At 40.9% G+C, this 14,574-nt stretch overlaps 1 protein-coding gene across 1 annotated transcript in view; it reads left to right on the top strand.

Moving 5' to 3' along the window:
- SLC35F2 (solute carrier family 35 member F2) overlaps nt 1-14,574 on the top strand; it is a gene marked incomplete at its 3' end in the record, with an annotated part of 53,576 nt that overhangs the window by 26,692 nt on the left and 12,310 nt on the right. The window contains exon 2 of the mRNA XM_084249945.1: nt 10,834-11,009. Coding sequence (XP_084106071.1) covers nt 10,834-11,009 — 176 coding nt within the window. The remainder of the gene's footprint in view (nt 1-10,833; nt 11,010-14,574) is intronic.

Here is a 14,574-nt window from a genome sequence, read left to right on the forward strand (position 1 = left end):
TTAGGAAGCTAAAAGAAAAAAATACATACTTTAGGTTTTCTGGACCACAGAAGGGGGAAATAAAAATGACTTAAAGGTTTCTTTCATTTAAATTTTTAAATTCATTTTTTTTTTTTTTTTAAATTTTTTTTTAAGATGTATTTTTATTTATTTATACAAGCAGTGGGTACAGTCAGAAGCGTGGGAGGGCGAGAGAATTCACCAGAGCCAGAGCGGGGAGCAGAGCAGGCAGAAGGACCGAAGTACACTGCTGAGGGGAGCAGCGGGCGGCAGAAGAGGTCTGCGCGCCATGTGGGACCCTCCTCCGGTGGCCTGGGAGCAGCCGGGGATCGAACCAGCGCTGCAGAGGCTGCGGGCAAATTCATACAATGTATCCAAATAGTAACATGGCAGGAAGTGACCGTCCTCTATTTACCTTCTACCTGTGTCCCACCCTCACCACTATCATCTCTCTGGTTTGTCCTGTGTCCTGTCCTCCCACAGCATGAAGCCACCTTGGGAACCGTCTTGGACTTGGACCATATCCTGCCATTGAAGTTCACTTCAGTGGAGCTTCCGGTGGGAGATCCGTGACAGGATGTACCCCACAGCTAGATGCATGTTGCTTCTGGCAGTTTCCTTTAAAGAGGAACAGGTTTTATGATGGTGGAGAGAGTTCTGATGTTCAGTCTGAACTAGGGCCTTGTGGTAAACGCAAAGAGGCTGTAAGTAACAAAATTTGTTCTGAGGCCTTTGGCATCTTTCTCCACAAGCCTGAGTGTCATTTTTCTCTTCTTTTTCTCTTTGTTCAACCTCCACCCCTTCCAGCAGCCCTGCCCCTCACTTGTTCTTGCTCTCTTGCTCTTCCATTATAGATGAGGTCATTATGATTTGGAGCCAAGAGAAGTGTATTCCTGTAACTTTAAATCTCCATATTCAATTTGTGTCTCTCCTCTTTTTTTTTTTTTTTTTTTTTGGAGATGGTCATACTTTATAGTTGAGGACAGCTTGTTTAATTGGGTTGTTTTAGAATGCAAATGTGAACTTATTGGAGGAATTTTGTCAACTTGCGAATAGGGGTTAATGTTCCCATATGTCTTGTTCTCACTTATTTAAATTTTAGAATTGCTTTTAAGTCCATTATGGGATATGAGAAATGTTCTGACTTTGATTAGGTTATCAGTACCTGATTAGCTTTTCAGTTCTCTGCACTTTGGACATCCAACTCCCTCCTGATATGCAGGGAGGCAGTGTTGGTAACTGGCAGCAGAAATGTCAGCCCAGACTCCCTTTCTGATAGCAAGCTGAGATGGACGTCTCCTTGAAAGAAGGGGGTTTCTCGTTTAAGCTCTGCTATGAGATCATAATGTAGACATGAAGGAAGATTTAGAGAAGACTGTGGGGAGAGGAGAGTGCGAGATACTAAGGGTGAGAAGGTGTCAATTAGGGCAATGACCTTACTTAATAAGGATCCTGTGCTTCAGGGGATGCAGAAAGGGACAGCAAAAGGCCTTACTGTTTAGAAAATCTGTTTTTTAGACATGGGAACAATTCCATTAGATTAGTATTCAGGCTACAGGCTGCTACAAGCTGAGACTGGATCTGTGGGAGTGAGAGCAGAGCACATGGAGCAGTTAGGAGGAATTTTTCTGGGGTCAGACAGCAGAGCACTCTGTTTCTGCATTATATCAGGCAAAACACTTCCTTTCTCTGGGCCACAGTCTCTTCAACTTAAACAAGTGGGCATTAGCACTGAAGTTCTGCAAATTGGAGACCTTCTTCCAGGAAAAAAAGGAGGTTTCCCTAGATTATTCTTTAAGCAGATTTAAACCTCTGATCTAAGCCTTTGATCTGGTCTTTTAATAGCTAAGCACTATTTACAATAGCTAAGCTATGGAAACAACCCAAATGCCCAAAAATAGATGACTGGATCAAGAAGATGTGGTACATATACACCATGGAATATTACTCAGCAATCAAAAAAGATAAACTCATGCAATTTACAGCAACATGGATGGAGCTGGAAGGGATCATGCTCAGCGAAATAAGCCAGAAAGAAAAAGAAAAATACCGGATGGTCTCACTCATAGCAGGGATTTAGAAAACCTAAATAAGGGACCGGGAAAAAGACTAAAAAGACTAAGTAAAAATCAACAAGCAACTATAAACCAGAGACACACTAAGGGGGCTGGGTGGGGGGAGAGGAAGGATTAGGGCCAAAATAAGGGGGGGTGGGAATTGTATGGGGAATAGAACCAAAATGAAAATGCATACATTGTGCAAAAATGAAAAATGATGTAAGAATTATATAAAATAAAAGATAATAAAATATAAAAAAAAGAAAAGAAAATATAAAAAAAAGAAAAAAAAAAAGAATATGGACTTCCACTGCCTCTTGCTAACTGACTGTGGGTGAATTATGGAACCGCTGAGTCTCATTTTCCCCATCGGTAACTTGGGTATCTTTCTCAAAGTTGTTGTGAGGGATCTGTGTACTGCTCTGCATTCTATAAGACCCAGTGGTGAATTTCTGTTGTCTTGGAGAGGGCAGCCTAAAATCCAGATTCAATGCAAATGGTACCTCCTTCAGGAAGAAGGGAGCACAAGAAAAAGAAGGAGCAAGCCCTGTATCTGGAGTGCCTCATCAGCCTGTGACAGGTAGAACATGCCTAGAAAGAATAGGAAGCTAGTCCTAACCCTTTGCTCACCTTGGTAAGCATTTCCTTCGATAGGGTAATAAAATGCCTTTGGATCAGGCCAGCTCCTGAGATCATTCTTTTTCCTTGAAAGGAGGGAATTTCTTCTGTTCCTTTTGAGAGTAACACACTAAATCACAGTGAAGTAATACAGCCCTTTGAAGAACAATCTAGCAAAACAAGTAAAGTTGAAGATGCTGATGCCCTAAAACCAGCAATTCCTCTCCTGAAAATTCTCCAGAGCAAATGGTTCCTTTACACTTCATCCCAAAAATAGAAAGTCATTATATTTGTAGGGTACTCAGAGTTCCAGGCTTCCAGCAGAAGGCAACTGGCTGGAATCTCTCCAGATGCCTTAGGTGGTCCCCTCTGGACCATCCTGAGTGCTGGGGAGATGATATCTTAGCACATCTGTAACCCATTTGAACCACTCTGCTAAAAGCCAGAAAAACTCTTAGATGTGTGTGTCAGGAGATATATGCAAGAATTTGTAGAGGCACTGTTTATGAGTATAAAAAAATTGGAATACAACCTAAATACCCATCAACAAGGAATGGACAAAGTCAATATATTCCTGCAGTGGAAAGGAATGAACTAGGACTAATGTATCAATATGGATGACTTTCAAATACTATTGCTCAAAATAGCAAGCTGTAAAAGTATACATGTGTTCTGATACTGTTTATATAAACAAGCAAAACAATGCTATTTACTGCTTAGGGATACTTACATTAATGTTAAAGTACAAGGAAATGTATGAAGTGTATCAAGTTCTGTGTGAAATGTATCAAGTTCTGGAAAGCAGGTAAGTGGCAAGCTAACAAGCTGGGGAGAACACAAGGAAGATATGTTGTTGTTACCATATTTTCTTTCTTTTTTTCTTTTTTTTTTTTGTGGGACCCTCGCTGGCTGGGGCGGAACAAACCGGCGCTGCAGAGGCTGCGGGCAGCCTCACAGCCCAGCGCTCAACTGCTGCGCCACCAGGGGAGGCCCACCATATTTTATTTCTTAAGTTTCATGGCAGCTACACGAATACATGTTGGATTATAGGTTATCCTTTGTTGTATTTTAAAATCCTATAATATAAGAATGTAAACTGGGAAAGAGTAGTTCAAGGTATGGCTAGAGAGTTAGGCAGTGGCAGGTCTTCTAGGCCATTTTTTTTTTTTTTAAAGATCCGTTTACCTATGCATACGAGAGCTGGGGCACAGGCCAGAGATGGGGGGTGGTGAGAGGATTCACCAGAGACAGAGTGGGGAGCAGAACGGTAGACTGATGAAATACACTGCCGAGGGGAGCAGGGGCGAGACAGGAGAGGCCTGCTTTGCTGTGTGGGTTGTCCCTTGGCTGGCTGGGGCATCGAACTCATGCTACAGAGGCTGCGGATTGCTTTATAGTGTGGTGCTTAAACCCTTGCACCCCCAGGGAGGCCCCTCTTCTAGGCCATTTGAAGAGGAGCCACTGGGGCTTTAAGACATGGGAATGATCCTTCAGTGTAGGGATTGGGTTTCTGGCCAGTGGGAGTGGAGTAGGAAGAGAACATTTAAGAGAAATTTGCTTCAGGTCAGTGTATGGAGCACTCTTTTCCTTGATCACAGTCTTCTCTTGCCTGCACAGTGTTCTTCCTTGTCCTGTCCCCACCTCTATGCTCAGCCCCTCCATCATGTCATCTCTAACCCCTCTTCCTCCTCCAGCCCCGTAAATGTTACTGCCTCCCAGAATGTTTTTATTTTGTGTGTGTGTGTGTGTGTGTGTGTGTGCTGGGTATAGTGTACTTTATCAATGGCACCTGACAAGGCAGGGCTCCCTAAGCCCTTCCCCATCTCCGAGCACTCTAGGATGGCACTGTGACAGGTCGGGCGAATCTCATTGTGTTGGATGACTAGGGGAAGGACTCCCCAGAAGCTGAGGACCCAAGGGGCTCTTACTCCTCGGAGGCCACGTGGACCATGAGGTCCACCATCTGTTGCTCTAATGAAATTCATTGTTATACCAGGAAAGGAAATGAGCTCAGCAAAGTGGTCACTGAGCGTGATGCCAGCTCCTGCATTGAAGGCAGAGGAACAGGTGTCACTCTTAAAATCGCAGGAGCCAACCTGGTCTGCAGTGTAACCCAGGATGCTCTTGAGGGGGCCCTATGATGCCTGCTTCACCACTTTCTTGATGTCATCATTATTTGGCAGCTTTCTCCGGGTGACAGGTCAGATCCACAACCTTCAGCACATTGAGAGCAGGAACCTAGAAAGCTGTGCCAGTGAGTGTCGTGTTCAGCTTGGGGATGACTTGCTCATAGCCTTGGCAGCGCGAGCAGAGTCAGGGATGATGTTCTGGGCAACCCCTTGAGCATCACAGCACAGCTCCCCAGAGGGGCTGTCCACAGTCTTCTGGGGAGCAGTGATGGCACAGTGGTCATGAGTCCCTCCATGATGCCAAAGTTGTCACGGATGACCTTGGCCAAGGGAGCCAAACAGCCGATGGGGCAGGAGTGTTGCTGACAATCTTGAGGGAGTTTTATACTTACCATGGTTCACCCCAATCATAAATGTGGGGACATCAGCAGAAGAGGCAGAGATGATGGCTCTTTTGGCCCCAGCCCTCAAGTGTCCCTCAGCCTTCTCCAAGGTAGTGAAGACAGCAATGGACTCCACAACATATTCAGTACCAGCATCAGCCCATTTGATGTTGGTGGGGTCTTGATGTTGGAAAATAAAGATAGATTTTCCGGTGATGACAAGCTTCCCTTTCTCACCTGTGACTGTGCCATTGAACTTGCCCTGGGTGGAATGATACATGTAGACCATGTAATTGAAGTCAATGAAGGGGTCATCGATGGCAACAATATCCACTTTGCCAGAATTAAAAGCAGCCCTGGTGACTAGACACCCAATCTGGGCATATCCATTCACTCTGACCTTCACCTTCACCATGGTGTCTGAGGGACATGATGGTGCTGCACAAGAAGAAGGGGCTGTCTGTCAGCTGAGAGGCACAAAGGGCACAGAGTGGATTTTTTTTTAACTCCCTATTTTATTTCAGTTTTGAGTTATCTGTTAGTGATGCCATTTATGTCCCAACTTCACTTTCTATGTGCTCATGATTCTCAAAATTTATTTCTCCAATCCAATCCTTTTTTTTCAAGCTACAAACTATCTACTAGACATTTCTTTTTGATGGTTTCATAATCCAACAAAATCCAGCATGTTCAAAATGGAGTTATTAACTTAACTTTTTGAATGTACCCTTTTCTCTCACCTTCAGAATCTTTTTTTAAATGATCCAAACATATTTTTTAAATATATTTATTACATCAGCCGTCATTTTTGTACAATGTATGATTTCCCATGAAATTCGCACCACCAATTCACCGTGCACCATCACCATCATCCCTTGTGCTCTTCCCACCCCATCCTGATCCCTCTCCCTCCTCCTCTCCTACAGAATGTCTCTGGTCTATGGTTGCCTGTTGATTCTGATTTTTACTTTATTATAGTTATTTTTTTTCTGATCCCTTATTTGGTTTTACTGCATTCCTCTTATAAGTGAAACTATCCGATATTTTCCTTTTTCTTTCTGGCTTGTTTCACTGAGCATAATCCCTTCCAGCTCCATCCATGTTGCTATGAATGGCATGAGTCTATCCTTTTTAATTGCTGAATAATATTCCATTGTGTACATATACCACATCTTCTTGATCCAATCATTTTTTTTTTTTGCTGGCATTTGGGTTGTTTCCATAGCTTACCTATTCTAACTAGTGCTGCAATAAACATAGGAGTGCAGATGTCCTTTTGAATTAATGTTAATGTGTCCTTTGGGTAAATACCTAGGAGTGGAACTGCTGGATCATATGGAAGCGCCATCTTTAGCAGGTTGAGTAATAGCCACATAGCTCTCCATAGTGGTTGGACCAGTTTGCACTCACACCAGCAGTGCAGGAGAGTTCCTTTTTCTCCACATCCTCGACAACATTTGCTGTTGCTAGTTTTTTTGATATGTGCCATTCTCACTGGTATAAGATGGTATCTAATGGTGGTTTTGATTTGCATTTCCCTGATTACGAGTGGTGTTGAACATTTTTCATATGCCTGTTGGCCATTTGCATTTCCTCTTTGAAGAAGTGTCTTTTTAGCTCTTCTGCCCATTTTTTGTCTGGGTTGTTTACTTTGTTTTTGTTGAGTTTCATCAGCTCTTTGTAGATCTTTGTGATCAGTCCCTTATCACTAGCACTGTATGCACAAAGTTTTCTCCCAATCAATGGGCTGTCTCTTTGTTTTAGTTAATGCCTCTTTTGCTGTACAGAAGATCTTTAATTTGATGTAGTCCCAGCTGTTTATCCTTTCCTTCACTATCTTTGCTTTGGGTGATATGTCTGTAAAGATGTTATTGAGGTGTATGTCATGTAGTGTTTTGCCTATTTTTTCTTCTATATCTTTTATGGTTTCAGGTCTTATGTCTAGGTCTCTAATCCATTTTGAGTTGGTTTTTGTGCATGCTGTGAGGTAGTAGTCTAGCTTCATTTTTTTTCATGTAGCAGTCCAGTTTTCCTAGCACCATTTATTGAACACACTGGCTTTGTTTCATTGCATATTCTTTGCTCCTTTGTCAAAGATTAGTTGTCCATAGTCTGTGGGTTTATTTCTGGGTTTTCTACTTGATCCCAGTGGTCTGTGTGTCTGTTTTTGTTCCAGTACCATGCAGTTTTAATTATTATGGCTTTGTAGTATCATTTGAAGTCTGAGAGTGTGATACCTCCATTCCTCTTCTTTTTAGTCAGAAGAGTTTTGGCTATTTGAGGTTTTTTGTGGCTCCATATGAATTTCTGAATCTTTTATTTAAGATTTATTTATTTATGCATATAAGAACTGGGGTATAGGCCAGAGGTGCAGGAGGTGAGAGATTCACCAGGGACAGAGTGGGGAGCAGAACAGGTGGATTATTGACTGAAATTGCACTGCTGAGAGGAGCAGCGGGCAAAACAGGAGAGGTCTGCTGTGCCATGTGGGTCACCTCCCTGGCCAGGGATTGAACTCATGCTGCAGTAGTTGTGGATAGCTTCACAGTGCTGACGCTTAATCCTTGCGCCACCAGGGAAGCCCCTGAATTTCAGAATCTTGATGAACCATATTGCTGTCCATCCATGTGTCTGACTCAGAAACTGGGTATTACTTTAGACTCCTGACTCTTGGCGACTTTTCTCTTTAGGAATTAGGTTTCCATGTTAGGAATTCAGGGTAGGGTTTTGGTTCTCTGTGCTGCAATATATCTGGGGCCCAGAAAGTCTCAATTTCTGCCTTCTCAAATCACTTAACTCCCTGTGTAGATGATTTCAATGATCTCACCATCAGCCAAATAGGATATCACCTTCAGAGCATTAAATGTAAGGTCTTTATTGATCTGGCTTCTGTTCCCTTTCCATCCTCACCTGCTGTGAATTTTTTCTATAGCCTGAGTGCAGCTATACAAAGCTGCTTGAAATCCTTAAATGTGCCATCTTGTGTTAGGACTCTGGGCCTTGGTATATACTATTCCTTCTGTTTGGACTGTCTTTCCTTACTGGACTTGTCATGAATGTGAAGCTTTTCACACACCCTTTTTCACAATGCTATGCCCTAATTACTAGTTTATGTGCCTTGTCCTCAGAGAATGCTTTGCTTCCAAGGCACAGAAAGAACCCATTCATTTTTGTATCTTCATAGTCTGGCACATTGCAATGCTCTAAAAGTATATTCAGCAAATTTTTCTCTTTCTGGTCTTATGTTAGGATTATCTGAGGTTAGTTGCAAATTACTGAAATAAATATTTGGGAAGAAAGAATACAATGTAAAGTTTTATGTATTCTGTGTCTTCTGCTATTTTTGGTATCTTCTATTTTGACTGGAACTACTCCAGAAGGAAGTATTTACATAGGGAACATTTTAAATAAAAGTTGCATATGTTCTCAGTCCTGGTCCTTGAACCTACAAAGAACTGTCCATCTTTATACAAATCTTTTTTGGGGGGGCCTTTCTGGTGAAGGGGTTAAGTCTCGGCTCTATCACCGTGACGGCCTGGCCTTGAGTTTGATTCCCAGCTAGGGAGCTAACCTGCATATGGCGCAGCAGACCTCTCCTGTCTCACCCTCTGCTACCCTCAGCAGTGTATTTCAGTAAATCCGCCTGCACTGTTTCTCACTCTGTCTCAGGTGAATCTTCTCATGCCCTGAAACTCTGACCTATATCCCCATTCTTTTATGCAAAAATAAATAAAATCTTTTAAAAAAAAATTCTTTTTGGGTCAAGCTTCAAGTTTCAGTCTTACTACCTTCTGCTCATTTTCCAAATATGTATAAGTTTCCTTGATTCTAAAACAAAAATAATAAAAGCCTGTCCTCAACATGGCTGTTTATTCTTCAAACTCATTTCCCATCCTTTTATTTATTTATTTATTTATTTATTTATTTATTTATTTATTTATTTATTTATTTTTAAGAGACATACTAAATTTTATTTATCTCAACACCAAAGACACAACATAGAAAATAATAAGAAATCCTTAGATCAAATTTTGCTTTGGCAGTTCTAGGACTAATACTATAATAGAGTCAGTCTTCAAATCTCTCATAGCTCTTTCTAGTATCCTAAAAATCATTTGATACTTGTGTGTTTTTTTTTTTAAATAATAAATTTTATTTTTATATTCCCCATACAATTGCAACCCCCCCATTCTGACCCCAATCCCTCCCCTCCCGCCCCCCACCCCCCAAAAAGTGTCTCTGGTTCATAGTTTTTTGTTGATTTTGATTTTCACTTTCTTGTAGTTATTCATTTTCCTGGTCCCTTATTTAAGTTTTCTAGATTCCTGCTATGAGTGAGACCATCTGGTATTTTTCTTTTTCTTTCTGGCTTATTTCGCTGAGCATGATACCTTCCAGTGCCATCCATGTTGCTGCAAATTGCATGTGTTTATCTTTTTTGAATGCTGAGTAATATTCCATGGTATATATGTACCACATCTTCTTGATCCAGTCATCTATTTTTGGGCATTTGGGCTGTTTCCAAAGCTTAGTGTTTCTCATCCTTTTAAAAAAGAGTTGTTTATGTTTGGTCCTTTCATTTGTCCATCTACCCAATTAGACCCCTGGAATCTGACTTAGATCATTATCATCATCAAAAAGCTTTTCTTCAGGGCCTCCTGGGTGGCGCAGCGGTTGAGTGCTGGGTTGCGAAGCTGCCCACAGCCTCTGCAGCGCTGGTTCGATCCCCGGCTACTCCCCGGCCACTGGAGGAGGGTCCCGCATAGCGCGCAGACCTCTCCTGCCGCCCGCTGCTCCCCTCAGCAGTGTACTTCGGTCCTTCTGCCTGCTCTGCTCCCTGCTCTGGCTCTGGTGAATTCTCTCACCCTCCTGTGCTTCTGACTGTACCCAGTGCTTGTATAAATATAAATAAATAAACAAATACATAAAAAATATTAAAAAAAAAAAAGCTTTTCTTCAAAGGTCTCTAGCAACCTCCAGGTCCACCTCTGTCTGAGTTTAAAATAAAAAATCATGGGCCTCCCTGGTGGTGCAAGGGGTTAAGATGTAACTTATGAAGCTATCTGTAGCCACTGCAGCATGAGTTTGATCCCCTACCAGGGATATACCTATATGGTGCAGCAGACCTCTCCTGGCTCGCCCGCTGCTCCCCTTAACAGTGTATTTCAGTCAATCTGCCTGTTCTGTTCCCCACTCTGTCTCTGGTGAATCCTCTCACTCCCTGCACCTCTGGCTTGTACCCCAGTTCTTGTATGCATAAATAAATAAATCTTTAAAAAAATTCTAAAAATCCACATATATGTACACTTTAAATATATGACTTAGTGAAATAGTCAAAATGATCTCTAAATGAAGAATGAATGAAATGGAGGAATAGGTATTTTTGTGAGAATGAGGGGGAGATCAGAAATGTAAAAGAATAAAAATGTAGTCTATAAAAATTCAACGCCTTAATTTTTGTGTGTGTGAAGCAAACAGTAAAATGAAATAAAGAACTATCTAGAACAACTACCACTTCCTATTGTGTATAGCACAAAATTCAAAGTGTGTGTGCGTGTGTGCGCGTGTGTGTGTCTGTACGTGTGTGCACGTGTGTATGGTATAACTTACTTGGGAGTTACTCTGATTTCCTCTTTTATTTTCCAGGAGTATTTTGAAAACAATCGCCCTGGGTCAGATGCTATCCTTGTGTATCTGTGGGACAGCCATCACCAGCCAGTATTTGGCAGAAAGATACAAAGTGAACACGCCCATGCTTCAGAGTTTTATCAACTATTGTTTGCTGTTTCTAGTTTACACAATGATGCTGGCCTTTCAATCAGGTATGTCCAATGTAGGAATTACCTTTTCAGAAAAGTCACAAAAATGTTTGGCTTCTAGTTATTAAAAAATAAATCTATTTTTTAGAGCAGGAAACTATTGCTGTTTTTATAAGTTATTGGAAAAGTCTGATACCTTTGAATCCTATGACAGTAGTGACTAGAGATTTATGCCCAACTCTCTGAAATTCTTTTTTTTTTTAATTTTTTTTTTTTATAGAGGCATTTTTATTTATTTATTTATTTGTTTGTTTGTTTGTTTGTACATGCACTGGGTACAGTCAGAAGCGCGGGAGGGTGAGAGAATTCACCAGAGCCAGAGCGGGGAGCAGAGCAGGCAGAAGGACCGAAGTACACTGCTGAGGGGAGCGGCGGGCGGCAGGAGAGGTCTGCGCGCCATGTGGGACCCTCCTCCGGTGGCCGGGGATCGAACCCGTGCCGCAGAGTCCGCGGGCAGCTTCACAAGCCAGCGCTCAACCGCTGCGCCACCGGGGAGGCCCCTCTCTGAAATTCTTGATTAAATTAAGCAGTGCCAAGATGTAGTGGTAGAAGTTACCCCAAAAAAAGTGTAAATGCCATTACAAATTAGGTTTTATTCTTTTTTTCTTTGTGGTTAATACAATTGAAAGACAATATTAAAAATCAAGAACCTCATTCCGCAAGATGTATCCTTCCAGCTAAGTGGAGGATGCTAAATGGAGCATCAATTGCATGTAGGTAAAGTCAATATTATGAGAGAAACAAAGACAAGGAATTGGCCAGAAATTAACATCTTTATCACTGCCTGATTAAGTTGTTTTAGAATTATTGCTTCTAGTTAGCTACACAAAATTGTGAAAAACTAGGTCCTGACAAACATTTTTATGTCAGGCTTTATTTTAGTGTCCTAACTCATTAGGTTATGTATTAACTCACTGAAGCCTTCTAAAAGCTCAAGCCCCCTGCTTTACAGGTGAGGAAACTGAGGCATACAGCACTTAGCTAATTTGCTATAAGTCATAGAGGTAGTAACTGAGGGAGCTGAATTCAGCGCAGGCAGCTGCTGCCTAGCCCATGCTCTCACAATGGGCAATCCAAGATGATTAGGAGGGTCCAGTACTTTCATTTCATTATAGTTAAGCTATATAATAATGTTACTAATGTGGTCTTTGCTAATCTTCTTTTAATAAAAACTTAATATGCCAGTGATATTCCTATGTGTCAGGAAAGAAAATAGAAGTCAGTATGAGAGAGAGAAAAGCATCTGAGGGGGAAAACACCACATTTGGCAAAGGCTTTAGGATTTGGAAATAGAACTGTGATATGGGTAATAGACCTGGACTTGGCTCTTCTCTATAAACACTGACCTTTTGGAAGCCAGTGTGACACTAATACATTAGTGTGGTCACTGATGGGCTGACTGCTAGGAGCCTTCTCACACCATCTCATGTTGAGGAAGACTAATTCTATGTTTCCAGGATATTCCCTCTAATTGGGTTTTAATAATATTTATTTGGTTATTATTCTCACTACCTTTATTTCCTTGTAGGTTATCTGACCATAAAGCATTCTTATATATGTACCAACTCGGAATCTCCTGTGGTGCTAGGTTCTCTGAATAACTGAATTGTGGTTATCTTAAATAAATAGAATTTGGGGGATGAAAGTGTTTCTTCAGTGGTACCAAAAGTCTTTCCCCCAAACTTATCACTGACTTAATTTTCACTTGAAAGTACAACTTTTGCAAAAGAATAACAACTTGCAGAATTTCCTTTAAAGTTGCCCACAAAAAAAATCAATGAAGAATCAACCACCTTGAATGAAAAATTAAACCAGATGAACAAAGAGACATTTATAGAGCACCATATCTCAAAAAGCTGAGTTCATATTTGTCTCAAAACAACTATCAGTAAATCATGATGATCTTCTCTAGTCACAATGCTATCAAACTAGAAATCAACTACAAAAAGAAAGTTGAAAAAATGTCTAAAATATGGAGACTAAACAACATGCCCTGCATGGTCTGCATGACAGACCAATGGAATATAATTAAGAATCTCAAAAATAAATCACACTTAAATGGGCAGTTAATTAATGAGAAAAGGGGTCAAGACTATAAAAAGGAGAAAGGAAAGTCTCTTAAATAGATGGTGTTTGGGAAAACGGTACAGACACACTCAAAAGAATGAAACTACACCACTGCCTTCTACCATATAAAAAAGCTCAAAATGGATTGAAGAATAGGATTAAGACCTGAAACCAGAAAATGCATGTCAGAAAATATAGGCAAAAAAATTCTGTGATGTAGGTTTCAGTGATGTCTTTGGGGATTTGATTACAATAAAAAGCAAAAATAAACAAATGGGACTACATCACCCTAAAAAGCTTCTGCACAGTGAAAGACACCATCAGGAAAACAAAAAACATTCTATCAAATGGGAGAAAATATTTGCACATCACATATGTGATAAGGGGCTAACATACAAGAGCTACAAAGAACTCATACAACTCAACAGCAAGAAAACAACCCAATTGAAAAATGGGCAGAACGTCTAAATAGACACTTCTCCATAGAAGACATACAGATGTCCAACAGGCACATGAAAAAATACTCATCACTCATCGTAAGTGAAATGCAAACCAAACCCACAATGAGATACCACCTCGCACCTATGAGGATGACCCATATCAACAAGATCAGAAACAGTAGGTGAGGCTGTGGAATAAAGGAACCCTGTGCGCTGTTTGTGGGAATGTAGACTGGTCCAGCCCCTATGGAAAACAATGTGGAGATTTCTCAAAATGCTAAAAATAGATCGGTCCTATGATCCAGCAATATGATCTACTTGTAGGTATCTATCCAAAGACCACAAAAACACTTAATTCAAAGGGGTCTGTGTACTCCTATGTTCACCGCAATATTATTTACAATAGCCACGTTGTGGAAACAACCTAAATGCCCATGACAGATGAGTTGATATGGAAGATGTAATGTATATACACAATGAAAAGATATAAAAAAGATAACTCTTGCCATTTATGACAACATTGATGGAACTGGAGGGAATTACACTAAATAAGTCAGAAGGAAAAAGATAAATACCAGATGATTTCACTCATATGTGGAATATAAAGAAACAAAACAAAGGAACAAATAAAACTGACCCTAGAAGTGTGACTGCAGGGTTGAGGCTACCGGGACAGTGTGAGGGGGGAGGAGCAAAGCAGGGAGGGGACCCCGTGGACTGTGGTAGAGGATTGTGGGTGCCTTGGTGGTGGATGTGGCATGATAGCATACATTTGTGGATGTGTGAACCAATATCCAACATATGCAGTACTGTAAATCAATGTTACCTCAATTAAAAAAGATACAATTTATAAGAAAATAAAGATGCCCACTCACAGGTGAAATTGCCAGTGAATTCATAAGAAAATGTTTCATTTCCTAGGATAATCTGTAGCTTGTCAGGATTGGTAACATCTAAACCTTTATCTGGATATAATAGTTCTGTTACAATGGGAAGGAGAATTGAATCGTTTTTCACCCACTTTCTCTCTGGTGCTTTCATTGAACTCTTGGTCTATGATG

This window comes from Talpa europaea, assembly GCF_964194135.1.
Source record: "Talpa europaea genome assembly, chromosome: 12".
Classification (NCBI taxonomy): Eukaryota; Metazoa; Chordata; class Mammalia; order Eulipotyphla; family Talpidae; genus Talpa; species Talpa europaea.